This window comes from Cryptomeria japonica, chromosome 6 (genome assembly GCF_030272615.1).
Source record: "Cryptomeria japonica chromosome 6, Sugi_1.0, whole genome shotgun sequence".
Lineage (NCBI taxonomy): Eukaryota > Viridiplantae > Streptophyta > Pinopsida > Cupressales > Cupressaceae > Cryptomeria > Cryptomeria japonica.
The window spans coordinates 49,976,313-49,998,298 of NC_081410.1; the positions used below are offsets into that span (position 1 = coordinate 49,976,313).

The 21,986-nt window shown below is 39.0% G+C and overlaps 1 protein-coding gene across 3 annotated transcripts in view; it reads left to right on the forward strand.

The window, feature by feature from the left end:
• The window catches only part of LOC131079416 (probable enoyl-CoA hydratase 2, mitochondrial), an 85,613-nt gene that overhangs the window by 34,084 nt on the left and 29,543 nt on the right, over nucleotides 1-21,986 (forward strand). For all 3 annotated transcript variants that reach the window (XM_058017357.2, XM_058017356.2, XM_058017355.2), the window contains exons 4-5: nucleotides 4,925-5,015; nucleotides 5,164-5,215. In XM_058017357.2, the coding sequence (XP_057873340.2) occupies nucleotides 4,925-5,015; nucleotides 5,164-5,215 (143 nt within the window). The remainder of the gene's footprint in view (nucleotides 1-4,924; nucleotides 5,016-5,163; nucleotides 5,216-21,986) is intronic.

Consider the following 21,986-nt stretch of genomic DNA (forward strand, 5'->3'; position numbering starts at 1 on the left):
CCCCAATCAACATATTTAACTAAGAAGCTGCTTATTCAACTTAGAATCCACTGTACTCAACTCATATCAACTTAGAAGCCACAATGGAAGTCCAAGAGCCACCACTTGGAATTTCAACACTAGATTTCACTTTGGGGATTCAAACATGGATCTCCATCTTGAGAACCTTAGCCTTGCCATTAGAGCACAATCTCATTGACACTTTTTGACAACTTAAATATTAATAATTTAATATTTTAATAATTTTCTGCACATCTGCCCAAAGTTGTGGAAATGGAGATCCAATTTAACTAAAATTTATACTTTACAAAAATAGAATATTACTCCAAGAAGCTTGGAATGCACTTGAAATGATGAAACTGCCTTTGAAAAGCATCAACGGACTTATCTAGATCCCTTGATGGAGCAGGCTTGGACAAGTAACAACTCAAAGATATGGTGGAGGAAGTTTGTTCTAAGTCAAACTTGTCATGCACATTCATATCAAGCAGAACTCATTTTCTTCAAAAGAGAGTGCCCTAGGTTCTTTGGATCATCCTTGAGGCTTACAATGCCTTTCTGTTGTTTTTGTGGTGCATCTGTTCTCTGTTTCTTGAGCTATCCTTCTTGGAGTTGGTGAAAATGTATCTGAGATTCTGAACTTCTTAAGTGCTTTGTCAGTCCTAGAATCTAAGAGTTAACCTTCTTAACTCAAATAACTGAATCATGATGTTTTCGATGATCCTATTCAGATCATCATCAGATCTTGCATTGGTCCTGTGGTGGAGTTGGTGGTTCCCCTTCCTAAGCTCTGCACATTAATACAAATATATGTGATTGTGCTAATTTCTTTGCTTTATGTTTAGTTTTGGAACTCAATTATAGCTTTTCCAAATAACTTTTAGAGGGATCATCCCTGACTCAGCTATTTCTATTTGTAGTTGTATACTATAGCTAAGGTTTACCCCCTCTTATTGTCCTTTTGTGTTTTGGCTTTAGTCCTAGTTGGTGCTTCAGATTTTAGGATTCTTTTCGACCCTGGTATTATTCTAGTGTACTGGATATAATTTTGAGTCCCATTGGCCCACTTTGATCACTTGTGGACTAAAATATAGTTAATTTCTTTATTCGTTGCTTCAGATTTTAGGACTCTTTTCGACCCTGGTATTATTCTAGTGTACTGGATATAATTTTGAGTCCCATTGGCCCATTTTAATCACTTGTGGACTTTAATATAGTTAATTTCTTTTTTTCTCCTCGATTCATTCATTTGAATCATTTCAGTAGCAATTGTTTCATTCAGTAGGAGTCCACTTGAATGTACCTCCACATTTTTTAATTTCTTTTCAAACTTTCACAGGCATCAGAATAATGCAAAATCACTTTGGGAAGTAGTTTAATCGTGATCATAACCTGTACATACTATTTGAAGAGGACGATCAAATTTGATCTAATTTGTTCGACTTCTTATACTAATGTATCAGAAAGAATTATTTAGAAGATAAAGTGACGAGGGCTGATTCTGCATAATTTTGCATACTGTTTTCAGGTTGTACCATCTTGATCAATACTCAAATTCTTCTAGAACAATTTGTATTGTTTTAAGCTCTGAGATAAAGTGACGAGGGCTGATGCTGTATAATTTTGCATACTGTTTTCAGGTTGTACCATCTTGATTAATACTCAAATCTTCTAGAACAATTTGTATTGTTTTAAGCTCTGAGATGCTTTGTGCAAGTATAGCCATTCAAGCTAGTCATGGACCTGGTTTTGATGATTTTACTATCCTATATGCAATAATATTCTATCCTAGTAAAAGGTATTTGCAAAATCTGATGGATGTACACATTGTTAATGCATGGGAGCTACGGTAAGATAAATGATTGAATGAGAGATAAATGAAGTCTCTCATTCAATCATTTATCCTGTCGATTAAACGATTAAGAAAAACTTCAAGCTATTTTATTTGATGATTATTCCTCATGTATATCAATATCGATAATCATATCATGGCATATTGGTAATCAACGATAGTTATCTAATTTAAATTAACCATCTATCCCGATCTATATCGGATGTGTTCTCAACAAGAGATTATTATATTGCTATCGGGTGGCATAGTATACACCGGTTAATGAATATAACCCTTAGTTAGTGATTGGTGTCGGTTAACATAGACACCGATTCACTCTGGTTAATTTGCAATGCCAAACGCCATCATTAATACCGATTGGCATATCGGTTCATATGTTAATATGTTACGTGAGCCCCGATTAATATCGGGTTGGTAAATATGTTATATGCTATGTGAACTCCGATTAATATCGGGCTGACAAATATGTTTAACACCGGTTGATATTATATACCAAAGGGTGTGATCAAGTAGTGTCTTGATTAGTCATGTCCATAAGACATGACCGGTCAAGGCACTGCTTGATCCTCCCCTCTCATATATATATATCATTTGGCATTTGAGAAAGAGGATATTGAAATCGATAAATACTCCTCTTACCTGCCAAACAAAGAAGATAGTCAGAATTATAATAGAGATAAAATACATAGATATAAAGAATAAAATTAGAATACATCTTGCATATTGAATTGTAAATTGAACAAACATTTACACACATGGTATTATCTTGATGCAGGCTATTGTTGTTTCCTGAATATGGAAGCTTCATATGCTGTGATTTGAAGGAAAAGTTCATTTCATGCCAGAAAATTAAAAGTATCTAGCCTTAACTGGTCCCGATACTTTATTACATCATGTTGAATGGTGTGTGGTCCATGTAGTTAACTAACAAGTGGACCAGTTTATAGTCATTATTTTTGGTTAGCAATCAATTTGTAAGATTTTTTAACCAGGATAGTGTTTTTTGACTAAATAACTCACTTCTGGACTAAGATTACTTTCTTATACATATATCCTAGAAGATGCTTTAGTAGTGGTATTCTGTCAGTGATGGGTTGGAGTTTGTTCTGTCATCATGTTTTCATCGGGCATGTCAAATCTTTGGCTGAATGGAAAATTTTGCTTCTTTTTGTCTTTCCTTAATTTTATGAATGTGTAGTAGTGAGATCACAAGAGCAATCAATACAAGGATAAAGACTGGAGGAGGTGAACTAAAGGGTTTTTACATTTCTACCCAATTGTTAAGACAATTGGACATAGATGAGGTTAGACAAAGGAAAGTGCATGCAAACAAATATAGATCCCTAACAAATGGCTTTCTTCATCTGTAAGTATCAAATCCAAAATGCTATTCTCAGCACCTTTTGTCTTGTTTAGTGCAAGAGAATGTTCAAAGCCAAGTTTGTTTTGACTAAGGACACCTTTCTGATAACTGTTCATTGAATATGAGCATGCTTGTTTTCAATTTTTTTACATGCTAGATTTGTACAATTGCAAGCAGAATAAGCATAAAATGTGGCCTTAACATTCACCTTTGTTTGCAACTCTTTCCCCTATCTATATGAAAATCTTAGTGACATTACTAGCTTGAATTTCTTGAAAGATGAGTTAGTAGAAGCTACAAGAAACATTCACTCTCAAAAACTCATTTCATGAAGTGCTGATAGCTAGTCCACAATATGACCAAACTTCTGATTTTTTAAGTTGAGTCCTCATATTAACAATTATCATGAGATGCTACCTAATGGATATTTTGAATATTGGTCTAGAGCTAGGTCCTAGGCTAGGTGTTGGGTCAGTTTTCCATTGGGGTTTTCAAAGGGGACCCAAGGGCTACCCAAAGAATTTAATTAAAAATCATTTTTTAAAACATTTTTATAAACAAACAAATGCCAAATACCTAATTTTACAGGTGATAAAATTGTGAAATGGTGTGTGCCATGAAGATCTGTATATTTTTTAAATACCTTAATTTTTGCTTCGTGGTGAGGTCTCTACCCTTGGATCCTTTCAGGGGCACTGCCCCTCGACCCCATTGGAGACTCCAGTCCCAAATCCCCACTAGTTATTGGGTCTCTTGTCACATAAGAAACTTGATCGCAATGATGGAGTGACAAGGAATGGGATCTAACTCTTGAGTTTGTTGACTTAGTCATTATTGTTGCACAACTTGCCAAAAATCTCTTTAGATGAGGCAGTTTCTACATAGTGAAAGTGGCATTGTAACTCAATGTGGTTCAAGCCAAACTGAACCAAATGTTGACTTTGATGCTTTTGATGAAGAGAAATATGAAGATTATTAAATATTTATTGTAATTTGCATTGTGTATTGACATTTGACAAATCATTGAATTGTGAATTTATGAGTATTTTCATTTTTGCAAATTATGAGGTATTTAAATATTTTGTTTATTGGCAATTTTGAATATCATTGTTATTATATTTAATAATTTTTTTTTAATATATATATATAGCTGTACCCATACTTGCACCCATGGAATTTTTTTTGTTGTGTTGTCATTCCTGGTATTTGTACCCATACCAGGACCAGCAAATTAGGTCTTTTCCAAAAATATAAGTAGTTGTTTTCATGTTGTTTTTATTGGTTTCCCCCATCTTTGAAAACCAGGTTGTAAGAATATGATAACTAGAGGGATGTAGATAACCACACTGCGGATCTTTTGGAAGATAAAAGGCATAATTTTAACAAGATATGAGTAAAGAAACAATGTCCAATTAAACATGCTAGCCCACAGTTAATTAATGCTGGACATACCTCCAGTCTTATATTTTCTAGACTAGATACAAATTTCATGCAAATTTAATTATTTGTTGCCATGATTGGGATTATGTGGTTCCTACAGTCAGGCATGTACCCTTTATAGCAAGAATTTGACGTGTATGGTAAAGGCAATTTAGCAATTTTTATAACAATTAAGTTTACCTTGGCTGGTTTTACTTCCTTTATGTGTGAACATTGCGCAAGAAAATACAGAATCAAATGTTGACCCTTTTTTGTTTCTATTATTAAAGGCACTATCTGTACCTACAATTGCGGTGATTGAGGGAGTAGCACTCGGTGGTGGGTTGGAGCTAGCTCTTTCTTGTGATCTACGTGTCTGTGGTATTCTCCCACATATTCAACATTACAAATTTCATATGCCCTATGTTTCAGCAAGCATTTTGGTTTACTTTTTTACTTTATAATCTTATTCTTGTGAGGGGGCTGCACATATTACTAATGGTGATGTAAATTGATTCCATATGTACAGGAGATGCAGCGATTTTTGGAATGCCAGAGACAGGACTTGCTATAATTCCTGGGTAAATAGAAGAGCTTGTATTTGTAGAATCTGGTGACGCTATTGTTATTTGTCATTTGACTTTAGACCCATAAGATAGAGTACCTTTATTTTTGAAATGGCATTTCAGATAAACATTAACTGGGAACATTTGCTAAAAGCCTAAAACATAACATATGACATAAAACAAGGATAGAAAATGCTTGATGAATTCCATGTACAGTGTCAAGGAAAAGATGGAGAAAATGTTTAGAGGAACTTCTGCTGAAACAAAACATATGACATGGAATGAGGATAGGAAATGCATGATTAATTCCTTCTATGGCATGAAGGAAAAGATGGAGAAAACGTAGTGTTGACGTTGCTAAAGTCGTATTGCTACAACTCTATCTGGCCAACACAAAATAGAATTTACTAGCTGAGTATCCTATCCTCTCTTGAAATAAGGAGATCCCTAATGCTGTTTGGATTGATCATTTGGGTGTAACCTCAATGTTTTGATTGTCAGATCATGACTGCAGAATAACTCAATGGTATGATGTGCTTTGCTGGATACACAAAGGGGACTTACGGTTAGGCAGAATCAGTTTTGTTCGTACGGGTTCCCTAGGACTACACAGTTTTGATTCCATCAGATTTTTACCTTAACATGATGCTGTTTAAACTCCAATTTTGATAAAAAAGGGAAAAAAGGAAAGGGAAAGAGAGAGAATATCTAATTAATCTACCTAAGATAGCATGTTCAGAAAAATAGACAGAAACCTTGAAAAAACTAGATTAAACATTATCAGCTAATGAAGCACAATTCTGTAAAATCTAGTGCAATCTTCGAAGGGAGTTAGATTTTCATGTTATTGAACATAAATATAGAATCAAACATCCATTCATTTGATGTTTAACAACCGAACAAGAGCATAAAATTTGGTTCAGACTAACCATTCAAGAGGAAATGACAATCAATCAATCCTTAATGGTATGAACACTAAGGTTTCTATCAAATGTTATCCTAAAAATACCATCTGAAATCAAAATACATAACATGAAAAGTGAAAGGTGAAGAAGGCGACTGTCATGTCCCCCTGCTTGACCGTTATATATATATATATAGATATCCTAAATAAAACAATTATAAATTAATTACCAAAGAATGATTATTTGATATTTATTTATATATTAAATATTAGTATTTAATTAATATTTATTACTAATAAAATCCTAAAATATTCAAATAAAATAAATTAATATTACATCATAAACATATTTGTATATTATAAATCATAAACATAGTTTACATATTCTTAATTGTAAACAACATTTATCTATTTAAAATAATACACATATAATTTACACAATCGATAATAAATAATAACAATACTATTTACAATAGAATAGACAATGACTAATAAGAAGCCTATTTAGGCATCACGTATATTGCGATCCAAATAAGACTCCCCTTAGGAAAGAAAAACCATATTATTAAACCCAAATCATTTTGTAGAGGATGTGATTTGTTTATATTTTAGGGAGATGCGATCGGTTTGGAACGATGCAACCGTTTCTCTAGCAAGATATAATAAGTTACTGAAATCGTCCACAGCGTGGGGGGAAAACTATGATGGGATAGCCGCCGATCAGATGAGAACTAATAAGTAACAGGCAGTAACATCCTTGTTTGGTAGTATGCATGGGAACATGCTTAATACGTAAGCTTAATATAGAGTCCGATAATGTTTTAGGCAAAATTTAAGGGTAATATTAATATAAACTGCAATACACATGACAGCCACTCTTAATTTAATATATAATGGCAGACCAGATCTGACGCATGTCAGATCTGTTTGTCCTTATAGTTATTAAATATAATCAATGTTGTTAAGAAGTGATGGTACTGATAATTTATATAATAGGTAATTAATAAATAGGTAACTAATAAATAATTAAATGATTTATAATGTAATATAATTATTTTTATTTGTTTATTTATGTTCAAATCAGAATATATATATATAAAACAATGAGGTAATATCAATAAGGTGACATATGTATATGTATACACATATACTAATACATATATATACATATCCATATATATAAATGTATACATAATGTCTTTAATCAGACAAGTACCAATATTAGATTGTAATTGTGAAAAGCTCATAGGATAAAAAATGGTAAGAAGAATATGTTTACATGTATAATCCCTGTTACTGTTGTCTAAACCTAGTAGGGGACATTACACACACATATAGAGGTAATGTATTATTATGTTATGTATATTATGGAAATATAGCATGATTATGATGTTGTATGTATGCAGTATATTCATATGTATGTAGGACTAATAATGGGAATGAAGATATATATAAAATGTAGACTTAATTTATGAAATTAATGACAATGTAACGATAGTAAGGCATACTTGATATATATATGTTAACGAATAGTTAAGAATATATGTTAATAATGTAGATTATGAAATGAAAAATAATAATAAAATTGTCAAATGCAATATAAATATGATTAAATAATGGAGGCCATAGGGAGGAAACTCCCTTAGCCTAATGGAGGGATACGCGAATCCTTGGTTGGCAGTATATATATATACTGATGGTCTATATGCATATATGAATGGCTTGGTTGACAAGTTCATCCAAGAAGAGACGGATCTGGCCAGTCCCCTCTAATGGACTTGGGTGATGAGATACATCACCCAAGGCAAGGAATTGACTTATGGTCTTCCTTGGATGGCTTGGGTGTAAGAAATTACACTCAAGACAGGGATTGAATTAACCTTCGATTTCCTGGATGGCTTGGGTGTAAGAAATTACACTCAAGACAAGGATCGAATTAACCTTCGATTTCCTGGATGGCTTGGGTGTAAGAAATCACACTCAAGACAGGAATCAAATTAAACCTTGGTTTCCTGGATGGCTTGGAACCAAAAGGGGTTCCAAGAAGGCGAGCTTCACAGCCGCCTAAGGACATACCTTTGTATGGCATTCGTATCCTTTTCATAGATGAGAATTGTGATTAGTGTTAATTAAGTATTTTAAAGTAAAATTGCAAGTTGATTTAGTTAGAAGTTGATATATATGTTATATCATAACAATTTGTTTTGCAGGACGGTGATCCCTAACTAGTAGGGACATTACAGTGACCATGCACTCACAAGGAAACAAGACAGCTTTAATATCCATTAATTCTGCATAAATTTCACCAGTGTTTCAGCAACAATCTTAAACTTCTTACAAAATGAGGGAGAAACTATCCCTTATATAGATTTTCAAAAATGGATGAATGGCCAAGATCTATTCTTACAAGTGGCCCAGATTCATCCTACAAAAATATGGCTGCCTATATCTATTAACGAGGAACAAAATATCCCCCACTAACTATCAACTAACTAATAACTACCAAATACCCAACATAAAGCTGCTCCCCAAAAAATGCACTTGCACGGAGCTCAAAATCTGCAATGACTTTGGATAGTTGGAAAGAAACTTCATCCTGAAAAAGTGCACTTAAAATTTAAAGGAAACAAATACTTTCTAAGAAAGCACTTTTTCTTTCCCCGAGGCATACTCTTTCTCCAAAAATTCAACTTCCCCATGCAAGTATCCTTTCTAGATGTCCTGGTTTGCCATGCGCTCTTCCCGAACATATTCTTGAAACCTTATGCAAACAAGGAACAACTCTTTATTAGAGGGAAAGGGAGGATTGCGCATTTTGAACCGCGTGCCCTCGAGATGAGTGTCCACTATCCTTAGTTGCTCGCACCAATCAGATTGATGATCACCAAAACGCAGTATGTCTGCGTGCAGCTTGCTAATACATTCTAAGTCTTCCACAGAGTATGTAGTTTTATCAGCCCTCAAGCTGGCATTCCATTGCGACACTACATCAGCATCTCCCATGGTATCCTTCCAGCCAATGACCAATGCCTTAAGGATATCTTCACCAATGCCCTCAATACTAGACAAGTCCTCCTCACATTCCTCTTGAGTTTTTCTAATGATGTCGGCCATGTCCATTTTCATACTGACAATCTAGAACTTTTCCTTGAAAGTATTGATATCATAAGGATCCAGGATAGTATGTAGTGTGGGAATCTGAGCGTGAGTCCATAAAAGAGCCCTCATGAGTGGTTGAGCCAAGCGAATTGTCTCCTGGATTTTGGCATACTCCTTTTCTACCTCCACCATCTTTACCCGAGCTGCATGTATTTTGAGTGTTACTTCAAATACATCATCAATGATCTTCTTTCCTCTTGTCTTAATGCCCCAGATCCATTCTCTAACTGCCTTGGCAGTGTCACATACTCCCTCAAATTCAGCTATAGTTTTTTGTGCTAATGCCAGTGGGGGAATATGGGACTTAGCAGTATGCGGCAACGGTCTTAACAGGCGATCTATGTATCCCTTGGCTTGCTCAGCACGAGCTCGGTACATATCCCTTTGAGCAGTTATTTCATCTAGCTTCCTGAGCATATTGTGTACGAAATCCTTGAATTCTTCCCTCTCCTGCTCTTTGGTCGCTCGCCCTATTGGGATGGGCATGATGCTATAGTCAGCCAATGCAACCTGATCTGTCGGTTTGTCTGCAGGTGGGGCAGCGATATGAATCGTACGATTCCTTTGCTCATCCTTGGTAATCCCGGAGTAAGTCTTTGGCTTTTTCTTTCCTTTAGCTTTTATTTCCCCTATCCGAGAGAAGATATCCTCCATGTTAATCAGTGACTTGACAGTCGCTTTCCGCTGTGCCCGAGCTATCAACCAGTCATGAGGGATGGTCTGTCCAGACATGACTACCGAATCTCCACTCTGTTCTTTGGATGCCTCAGCTGATTCATTGCCTATCCGCAACTGATCGGACATAGAAGGAGGAATTGGTGTAGTATCCAATCCTTTACTCATGGTTGAGTTTTCTCCCACCTCACTTAGCAACTGATGGGTATCTTCTAGTAGTGGTTGTTCCTCAGCTCTACTAGGTTCTTGGGATCTATCTTCTTCCTTTTCTCCCTTAATTGTGGTATCATCTTTTTTGCCACCTTCCTCTTGCTGCAACTCATGTCTGCTCGCTTGTGTGGATTCTTGTTTGTCGACCCCTTGATCTGGTGAAATCTCTCCGTCCTCGACCTGATTTTCAGGTCCCTCCAAACCAATGATCCGTGTTTCTATTTCATGCTCACTTTGTATTTGCGGATCATTTGCTTCTGATGCAATCAGATCATTCTGTGAAGGTGGAGTTGGTAGGTGATCAAGTTCAACCACATCATCCTTTGAACTGGGGTCCTTGGATGAGGTAGTAACCCCTGGCCTCCTGATTGGCATCTTTTCCCTTCTTGCCCTTTTTGATGTCCAAGTTCCCCTATTGGCCCTTGCCTTCTTTCTCTTTTTTTTTCAGGTTTCTCAACCTCCTCTTTTGGCGCGCTTGATGTCCCTTCGTCTTCTGAAGACTAAGAATCTAGACTACCCATCATATTATATGTAAATTGGGTTCCCTCATGGGTTAGCCTCTCTATCTGTTGGGATAGCCAGTTATCTGTATATCTTCTTGGGCCCTCCATGATAGCTTCAAGGTCCGTGATTGGGTCCTGAGCCCAATCGATGGTTGGCGGGAGGTCCTTAACTGCCCCAAACTTCTGGCCTTGCAAGCAATCCCCATAGTCTATTACCTGATTTGGGACCTGGCGGTACTCATAAAGCCGCATTTGTTGAACACTCAACCTTGAATATTCCCGCCGACGGACTTCAAAGTCATCTGAACACTTGCTCCAGTAGTCCTCTATGGATGCCTTGGCCCTGTAATGCCTACCGTAGGCCTTCTTTCCCAATCTAGTAGGATGAAAGCATTTCTTGGGGAAGTGCTCTTGTAAGCAATATGATGCCAATTCGTCGAATGATTCCTTGGCTTGCACCGAATTCTTGAAGTGCACATCAAGGTTACCTATGATCATTGGGAAGGTGAATCCCGACTGTTTTTTGTCCTCGAGTATGCTGCCTGCTGGGTGTGCCTGCCTTACAACCTCCATGAGGACTAGTCTGTCTGATGGGTAATGGGGAAGCCGATACGGTGTTCCCTCAAAGTGTAATATTCTAATGTAGGAGAATCTAGGGAACTAAATGAACCATGCACCGTACTTCTGAATTAGGGTGATAGCCTGCTTTGATAATCTTATGTGTAACCCTCCTTGCATTAATTTGACCATGTGCATTGTAAAAGCGTCATTTACATGCTCATACTGACCAATCGCATATGCAATGTTGTTCTTTTCTCTTTGAGCTATGTCATAGTAATGCAGCTGAGGGTAGCAGTCGTATACTTTCACCTGATTTGACCCGTTCCCAATCTCACCCCTTCTGATAGATCCTGGAAGTGGCTGATGCCGAGCAAACATATAGACCAAGTAGGAGGTCATAGCGAAGTAATTTTTCTCCTCGAGCTCAACCACTGTGCATGAATGTTATCGCTGATGATCTGAGCCCAGTCAAACTTAGCTTTCCCACCAAAGACTTTCTCGGTAAAGTAGAACATCCATTCTTCAAATAGGTTGGAGTGCGGAAGTCCCATGACCCGGTTAAGCAAGGTAACCATATCGCTATACTCATTGTTGAACTCGCTTCTGTGGGTCTTTTTGTCGATCCTAGTGCTCGGGGCTCTTCTTTCCTTGAACCATTCTTCGTTTATCAGTGTTTTGCACTGACTAGGAATTGTGTCATAAGCGAGTTGGGCCTCGTCAATGGTTACAGCAGTGGCGCGATCGGGAAGTGGGATATCAAATGTTTCTCCAATAGCCTGAGGTGTGAAGTCGGCCATTACCATCCCTTTTAGCACCACTAATTTGGTTTACGACTTGTTGTCCTCGATTATAGCGTGGCCAAAATCATGAGGCAACCCTACAAAACTGGTCTGTTTCATACCTTACGACCTCTGGGAGAGCTTGATCGACTCTGTCGGTTAGCTCATTTAGCTTTTCACTTTTCGTTTTTATTGTTTTCTAAGTTTTTAAGATTTACATTTTTTCCTGCAGGTCGGACTTTAAAGTCCGACCTGTAGGGTTCCTTCTTTTCAAAGGTAATTGTACATCGGACTTTAAAGTCCGATGTCCAAAGGTTTGGTTTTATCCCTACAGATCAGACTTTAAAGTCCGACCTGCAGGTAATCCTTCCCCTGCAGTTCGGACTTTAAAGTCCAATCTGCAAGTTGTTCGGTCAACATTGCATGTCGGACTTCAAAGTCCGACTTGCAAGGGTTTTATTCCTGCATGTTGGACTTTAAAGTCCAACATGCACTGCGTAACTAGCAATTAATTGCGTAACTAGCAATTAATGTCTCCTTTGTGCGTGCTGCTTCCTTCCTCCTTCGATTTCGCTCTCCGCCCTTGCAGATTTGTCGGATTTCCATCATTTTTTTCATCTGTCGTGACGAATTGAGGTAGGTATTTTGTTCTATTTTATTCATTTTGGGTTTTTTGCCCTTGCATTGTTTTTTCCTTTTCTTCCCTATCTCCGTCGTTTTTCCTTTGGGTTTTTTTGTTGATTAGAGGCGCTCCGGACTTTAAAGTCCGATTGATCTTCAAAACTTCCTCGCCTGCACGACGGGTTTAGAAACCCGATCCGCAGGCTAATGAATGGTTGAGCGGAGATCTCTTCGCATATCGGACTTTCCCGACATGTCAATCGGTTGCCCTTCCCTAGCACATCGGACTTTCACATCGGGAGATCTCTTCGCATATCGGATTTTCTGATCCGATTGATAAAATTTGATTTTATTGATGATGATAACTATCAAACGAGCTAATCCTCAGTGTTGAATGCAGTCATTTACAAATGTCAAGGCCCTCTCACGACAAATCAGAGCCTTCTCCGAATCAGTTGGAATCTTCTTCGAGTAAAACATCAGCAAAGAAGATGAAGTAAAGTATGATAAGTACTTGAATTTGTACCCGGAAAGTTCAGTAGATTCAAACATCAAGGAGATCAAAGATACAAAAATTGGACATGTTAGTATGCAGGAGTTTATTGATCGAGTTGAGAAAGTTGCTGCCCACTTAACAAACCTGATCAAATCCGAGTTGCATAAATATGCTTCCTTCCCAGTTGTAGCTCATGATCTAGATTTTGTACTTGCAGTAGCGGATCACTTCAATCCAAATACAAGACAGCTTAGGGATGCTGATCAAAATGTGATCATGACTCTGGATAGTGTTTTCTTCAATAGTGTTTTCAAAGGTTCTTCAATCGAGGAAGTAGCCGACATTTCTCAAGAAAGTGCTCAGGAGTACTATGAGAAAAATGAGGTCAAATGCAAGAAAGTGATCAATACTATGTACCTCTCTGCTGCCAGAAATTCTACCACCTCGTGATGGCCTAAGTATTTTCACTGGAGTGACTTCAATGAGTACAACGATATGGTCACCATGTTGTCAAGAGTGAAGGGTTTAAAGGACTCTCATTACTTTCAAAGCTGGATGTGTTATTACATAAATATAATTAGGAAAGGGGCTACTAGGATTGATTGGGGTGAGCAGATCAGTGATGCACTCTGCGCACAGTTGAAAGAAGTCAAAGTGACATTGAAATTTTATATGACTTCTTACCTGGTTTATGCAGCCGCTTCCATGAGGCAATATCTAGGTTTGTCTACTAAAGGTGACAGGAGATTAGTGCCTGTCTGGGAATACTATGATCAACTCACAATCAAGAATCAAGGTAGCCACTTTAGAAAAGTTAATGATGCCTTCTTTGTTGTGTGGAAGTGCATATTTGATAAAAGCTTGCAAGAGAAAAGATTATCAGAGGTTGCATATAATAGGGTGTCTCATTTTGGATGCGTTTGTCTTCAGTTCCCAACATTCACTTACATCCGGATCGGATGTTTCTCAGATAAACCCTTCATTCTACCAAGGTATCCTTCTAATAAGATCATTCTCATGGAGTTGTGTCGGCAACTAATCTATGTGCATGAAAAGCAATCGCAAGCACGTAAGACCGGGTTGAAGTTCCCAAAATCTATTGGCAGGTACTCAGTTCTAACTAACCCCAAAGCCAAGAACATGTAGGAAGAAATGCAATGGAATACTATGAGAAGATTCAAGGCACGAAATAATTTTGATTTTCGTGGCATGAAGAACAAACTCAAGAGGAGTTACACCCATGTCTATAGGCTTGAGGATGTATGGGCGGACTGCAAAGATGAAGAAGATATAAGAAGGATGGATTTCAGTCGTCTTACCCTAGAACAGATTGAAAACTTGGATTTGGCAAAGATCCCAATGACCATGGAAAACACTGATGACATAATAGACCCAGTCTATTATGAAAAGAAGATTGCCGACTCTCCACTTCCATCGGTGCAATGGTCAAAAAAGGAAAGTAAGTCTATCACTCAAAGAATTTCTCCTATTTTGGCAAACACCAATGCATGGTTGTTAAAAAACAATCTTAGAACGAAACAATTTCCTGCTAGTTCTGGAGATGACGATAATAGTGATGGCCCAGTTGGTAAGACAACTACGGCTGAAACAAGAACCAAGGGCAAAGCAGATTCACAAGCATTATCCTCGGCCCTTGCAACACAATCCAAGGGGAAAGGACCCAAAATCAAGTTCACAATTAAAGGGTTCAAGAAAGCTGAATCATCTTCAGCAGCATAGGAGATAGCCACAAAGGAACCAGAACATCAGACTGCTAGAGATACTGAAAAAGAGAAGGAGACAGAAGAAGGTGAAATTCCTCAACAAGAGGAAGCACAGGTTGAAGAAACGTCACATTTTGGTGAAGTTAATGTTCCAGCCACTTCACAGGCACCAACTCATTCATAAGTGATTATCCATTCCATCGATTTTGATTTTGATCAAGAAGAAGAGGAATTCGATGATGAGGACCTGGGCATGGGCATGACTCAATCAGAGATTGCTCAACAATTTTTCGCACTATCCAACTTTTCCAGCTTGGATGATATTCCTTCAACCACCATTGAATCTTCAATGTTGGAGTTTCTTGAAGCTATGGAGCAAGCGTTCGCGGAACAGAAAATGATGACTTTACCTTCCACGGTGGTCATAACAGAGATTCCATCTCTGATAAGCACTGAAGTTATTTCTACTACGGTGGTTATAACAGAAATTACATCTCTGGTTACTACTCAAATTGTTTCCACTACACCTTCCACTCTCTCCTCTGTGGCCATAACTGAAGAAGGGTCAGCATCAGCAGCTGTTACTGCATCAGCTAGTATATCACTGGATACTTCAGCATTGATATCAATAACAACATCTACAACCGCTGCAAGTTCAAGCCAATATGCTCTTGAAATACCAAGTGAGACTCAGCAAGAATGTCATGTCCCCTCCTTGATCATTATGTAGAGCATAAATGAAACAATAATTATTATTAATTAATATATTAATTATCAACGAATGATTATTTGAAATTATTAAATATTATTATTTGATTAATATTCGTTGATAATAATATTCTGAAATATCCAAATAAAATAAATTAGCATTATATTATAAACATTAACATCATTAAGAATATTAAACAATAAATATTATCAAGTTTATTTATTATTTAATATTTACCTATTAATTAATATTTTTTTATTTGATGCTATTATTAATTAATTATTATTATCAATTAATAAATACTTATTAAAAAAAAAGTTCATTTGTTAACGAACTCATTAAATGTATGGGCCCAAGGATCCCACGTAACCTTGCTGTTAGAAGGTGGTGACCCTTCCTTGAGTCACCACTTCCCCCTATATTATACTAAAGCACACGTAATATTAAGGGGGAATCACGGGGAGAGTAATCGGGGAGTAAGTTAGAAACCTATGAAGGCAGCCATCTTGGTTAGAAATCCGTTCTGTGGCAGCAAGCTTATCATCAGATATTCCTTGAGTTCAACTTCACCATTCTACACCTATATTTGAAAGGAATATTATAGTGGTATCAAAGCCATCTTCCTGCCATCCTATGATCATTCAGTTGTCAGATGAGTGAAAGAGACATCAGACATTACAATAGAGAACAAAGAAGACAACAATTTTGTTGTGCGTTGCACACGCTCCCTGTCGCCGACAGGGTCCCCCTTCCTGTTTTTGAGCCTTTCGTCTTTGCCCTGTGGAGTTTCGCGCAGAGTGTCTCGCGTCTTTTCGAGCGAGTCCGCGACTGGTCCGTAAAGTGATGATGTCAAGGAAAAGAGCCGATGAATCCACCCGGCTAGTCTAGCCCTCGGGCGTGAATGCCAAGAGTTTGTTCGAAGTTTTGAAAATTGCCTTGGATAGGCGTAAGGTGGTAGAAATTGGTGAGGCCCGCCAAGCAAGAGCAGTGCGTCTAAAGGTCGCACGAGGACCAAAGTCGCTGTTTTTCGCACAAGAGCTACGAAGCAGGTTGCATATGGTTTATCCCCGCGAATGTTTGTAGGATTTGAATGAAGGATGATTTTCGCCTACTGGCGAAGGAGCGAATTTTCTGGCCAAAGTATCGGAGTTGCGAAACTTGCCCAAATGCCTTAGAATTCCGAAGCCTCCAAGATCCAAATTTGTAGAATCTGGCGAAAATTGGTCTGAAGTCCGAATTTTTACGTAAGTTTTCAAAATTGCCTTATGGGTCGAATTTCGGACCCAGAGGCCAAGAGGTTAAAATGTCGCAAGGTTTAAAAGTTGCTAAAATCGCCCAAGGGGCCGAATTTCGGACCCTGGGGCGAAAATTTCAAAATTCAATGTTTCCCATTTGGTCCGAAAATAATGTAAAATGCTTTTAAGTGTTGCAAAAGGCAGCTCTAGGTCCGAAAATCACTTAAATGTCCATTTTCGGACCCTGGGGGTGAAATTAAAAAATGTGAAAAGTTGCAAAGAGACCCTTTAGGTCCGAAAATCACTTGAATGTCCATTTTCAGGCCCTGGGGGCGAAATTAAAAAACGCGAAATTTTGCAAAATATGTTATAAGCTTCGAAACACCTAAAATGTCCATTTTCGGACCCTGGGGCGAAAATGTGAAAAGTCTCCAAAGTTGCGAAAAGCTCCTCTAGCTCCGAAATTCGCCTTAAGCCCTCAAATTCGGACCCTAGCTCCGAAATTTCAAAACATATCAAATTTGCAAAAGAGGTTATGAGGTCCGAAGTTAGTGCGAATTTGCCAAAGCGCGTTTAGGGTCCGAAGTTTTTACGAAATTGTTAAAAGTCCTAAAATATCTCCAAGGTTGCAAAACATCCGAAAAACTCCGAAATTTGCAAAGCGTGCTTAAGCTCCGAAGATGTTTGGAAAGGTTGCAAAATAGCGTTAAGGGTCCGAAGTTTTTACTTGCAAATAGTGTGAGTGCTTCGAAAATCTTCAGTTCGCCAAAAACCCAAGTGCTCCGAAATTCGCCAGAAGCCTGAAAATTGCAAAATGCTAAAGGCGATGCATGGTCCGAAGATCCCTCCAGTTTGCCAAAACGCAGAAACGCGAAATTTGCAAGAGACGTTATTGGGCCCGAAGTTTCCCCTTGAGATTGAATAAAAAGCCAAAATTAAATTTCGAAGGGCCTCCGCATTTGCCAAAGGTCCGAAGTTGAAAGGTGAAATCATTTGAAATTTTAAAAGTCCTCCACTTCTCCGAAATCGTTGCGCACAGGCCCAGATTTGGAAATTCAAAATTTGTAAAACCCTCTCCATGCTGCTGCATTTCATGTAAAGAAAGATCACGTCGGATTTGAAAGGGAGACAGAGCCAATTTCGCATAAATCGCATTCAAGGTAAAATGCTGCATTAACTTTTCCAGATCATTCAAATTTAGATTGCCAATTAGCCAAGCTAAAAAACCATTTAAAATGATAAATTCTCTTTCGTCCAACAACCGCGAAAAATTTAAATCAAGGAGATAACCATTGGAATTCGAAACTTTGCAGAATCGTCCATTTGTCTTCACGTGGCAAAGTCGGGCAATCTCTCGCCATCCACTCTCATCAGGTAGGTACGCTTTGTCTCGTATGATCATCTGAAATGCTCGTAAATCAAATAGACAAATGCGTGAAATTTGATCAAAATGCTTGAATTTTTGAAATCTGCATCTCTTTCGCTTGTAAAACGTTGTTCAAAACAGTCAAAATCTAGAATTCACTCCTAAGGTTTAACCAGAAATTGCATTTCCAAACTTAGGAGAAATTTTTTTTCATGTTTGTCTCTGTTGAAAATTAATCCAAAATCCAGAAAGCGTTGTATAAATTCGCAATCAAAAATCTTCATGAATGCTCTGGTTAAAATTGATCAAGCCCTTTTAGCTAGAAATGTCACTCCATGTCCAATCTAAATTCTAAATTAATCCTGGCATGCTGGAATATTTTCTATCTAACCCGCCTTACTTCTTTTGTATCACCTCGTAATCCATGTCCGACTGTGCAGGATAAATGCCTAAATCGGCAGTAGAATCATCAAAAATGCCCGCTGCAGCCGAGACATCGCGAGCATCCAAATCAGATATCCTAGCGCAAGGTAGAAAGGATGAAGTATCAATATCAGAGGGGAGGATTGAGGGAGTCAAAAGTGCAGAGTGCCTGGGACAATGTCGGTGATACCGACCTTGGCCATATTAACATTCAAGACTTCAGGAATCGGGTCTTCTCACCTAACACATATGGCAAGCCTAGGCAGATGGTGGAAATTGGCATTGCCCAAGTAGCAGGATTTCCTCCAGCAGTGCAGAACTATGAATTAGTGGTAGAGGCTGCCCGACATTATGAGCCAAATTCCAGATTAGTGCTCCTCGAAAATATGACTATCGCCAACTTCTCTCCTTAGGCCATTGGTGATGCATTCGACATTCCCTTTTCGAGCAATCCCACAGCTATGACCATAGATGAAGCACAAGGCGCATATGATATGAATCCGGCCCGATGCAAAGCACTGATCAATGAAGAATGGTACAAAGAGAAGAGGCTGTCGAGCACCATAATTGGGAAGAAGACCCCACGAAGTGATTTTCATAATGAGCATGGGGATATGATCACATTACTCAGTCGAGTCATGGGACTTTCTAAGTCCAACTACTTTGAAGAGTGGATGTTCTATTTTATAGAGCAGGCCTTCGCTGGGAAGTCTAAGTTTGACTAGGCCTAGATCATAAGCGACAACATCCACACTCAGCTGATTGAGCTGGAAACTAAGAAATACTTCACTATGACCTCTTATTTGGTCTACATGTTCGCTAAGAACCAGCCGCTACCAGGTTTGATATTGAAAGGAGAAATCGGAAATGGGCATGGTCAGGTGAAGGTCTATGATTGTTACCCGCAACTGCACTACCAAGATATAGCTCAAAGGGAAAAGAGCAGCCCAGCTTATGCAGTTGGCCAGTATGAGCGCGTCAATGACGCCTTCACAATGCACCTGGTTAGGCTAATGCAGGGAGGATTACACATAAGGCTCTCAGAGCAAGTTACTACTCTAGTACAGAGGTATGGAGCCTAGTTCATTCAGTTCTCAAGGTTCTCCTATATCCGAATAGCAGGCTTTGATGGTGCCCCTCTTCGACTTCCACGATACCCAACCGACAAAGTAGTTCTTATGGAGGTCGCAAGATAGTCACGCCCGACCGGCATCTTACTCCGAGAAAGCATGCAGGCTGGATTCACATTCCCCATGATCATAGGCAACCATGATGTCCACTTAAAGACCCCTATCCTGGCAGAGGAGTCCCTTGCAAAGCTGGCCTCTTATGGCCTACAAGACCATTTTCCAAGAAAATATTTCGATCATGATAATCTGGCGAAGAGAGCCTATGGTAGGTGGTACAGAGCAAAGGAATCAGTTGAAGACTATTGGAAGAATTGCTTTGATGACTACGAGGTCAAGAGGTGGGAATATTCTAGACTAAGTGTGCAACAAATCCGACTCTTTGAATACCGTCGGGTCCCAGATTAGCTCACAGATTCAGGGAATTGCCTCCAGGTCCGGGAATTTGAAGCAGTAAGGCATCTCTCGCCAGGTGTCGATTGGTCCCAGGACCCAATCACTGATTTTGAGGTAGTCATGGCAGCCCTAGCAAGGTACACAGATCAGTGGTTACATCAACAGATTGAAAGGCTAATCCATGAGGGAGTCCAGTTCACTTACCACTTAATGGGCAGCCTCGATTCCCAGTCTTCAGATGATGAAGGAATGTCTAGTGCACCCCGGGAAGAAACTGAGAAACCAGAGAAAAGAAAGAAGGCTAAGGCTTGCAGAGGGACTCAGACGTCCAAAAGAACAAGAAGGGAAAAGATTCCTATAAAGAGACCAGAGGTCACTTCATCTTCAAAGGACCCCAGTTCATCCGACGATGTAGTAGAATTGGATTGTATACTTGCTCCGCCTTCCCAGAGCGACATCAATGCATTTGAAGTCAATGATCCTCCTACGCCCGATATGCTAGACACTGAACTAAGAGCCCTCAAATCAACCGAACTGGGCAACCAAATAGAGGAAGGAGAGATTCCATCCACCCAGGGGGTCAAAGTGCATGAACCTACTCAACAGAGCCGCCACGAGTTGCTGCTCCACAATATAGCCAAAGATGATTCCACTGTCGAAGGAGAGCAAAGGATAGATGAGACTCATGAGCTCGAAAGAACTGAAGAACAACCATCACATGAAGGTGTCAGGTAGTTGTTCAGCGAAATAGGGGAGAATTCAACTGCAAGCAAAGAGCTTCACACCTCTTTCACTCCTCCGGTAGCAGAGCAGCTGCAAATCTGTGGTGAGTCGGCTGAGAACGTCAGAGAACAGAATGCAGACTTAACCTTATTATCAGCCCAAACAGTGCCTCAAGAATGGTTGATTGCTAGAGCCCAGCGTAAGGCCACCACCAAACCGCCTATTGATCTAGAGGATATCTTCTCGCACATGGACCAAGCAAAAGCTAAGGGGAAGAAAAAGCCCAAGGCATATTCCAGAGTGACCAAAGACGAGCAAAGGAACCACACTCTCCACATTGCCACCCCGCCCGTAGACAAGCCAACAGATCAGATTACACTGGCAGATTATAGCATCACAACTGTCCCCATCGGACAAGCCACTAAAGAGCAAGAAAAAGAAGAATTTAAGGATTCGGTGCAGAATATACTCAGGCAGCTCGAAGAGATAACAACTGAAAAGGACATGTATCGAGCTCGTGCTGAGCAAGCCGAGGGATACATCGATCAGCTCCTAAGGCCACTACGCAATGCCTCCAAATCCCATATTCCCCCGACGGCATTGGCGCAAAGGACCACAATAGAATTTGAAGGAGTACGGGACATCGCAAAGGCTGTTAGGGAATGGATACAAGACATCAAGAAAAGGGGAGAGCGAATCTTTAATGAAGTAAAAAGAAATTGCCCTCCATCGAAAGCTGACTCTAGTCAAGTTATTAGAGGTAAAGAGGGAATCCCTTCACATGCACGAAGTGGCTACCACTACCCTTCCCCTCATGAGAGCTCTTTTCTGGACACATGCACAGATTCCTACATTGTCCGCCATCCTAGATCCTCATAGCATTAGTGTTCTTAAGGAATGGTATTGGACTATCACCAAGAAGAACGACACCAAATAAATTATTGACAAAGAGAGTGACGCATGTGAAGTGATTCTGGGAAACATGCAAGAACTAGGTAAGACCATCCTCCGATCAATGGTTTCGGGATGGATAGACGACTTGTCCGATAATGCAATCCAACCGGACTGGGAGGAAAGATTGGAAACGGATAGGATTACCTATTCCACTAAGGACTTGAGTTTTGCTGGTCAGTTCCATTCAGACATATTATGATTTAAGCGTAATCGCTCTAGCT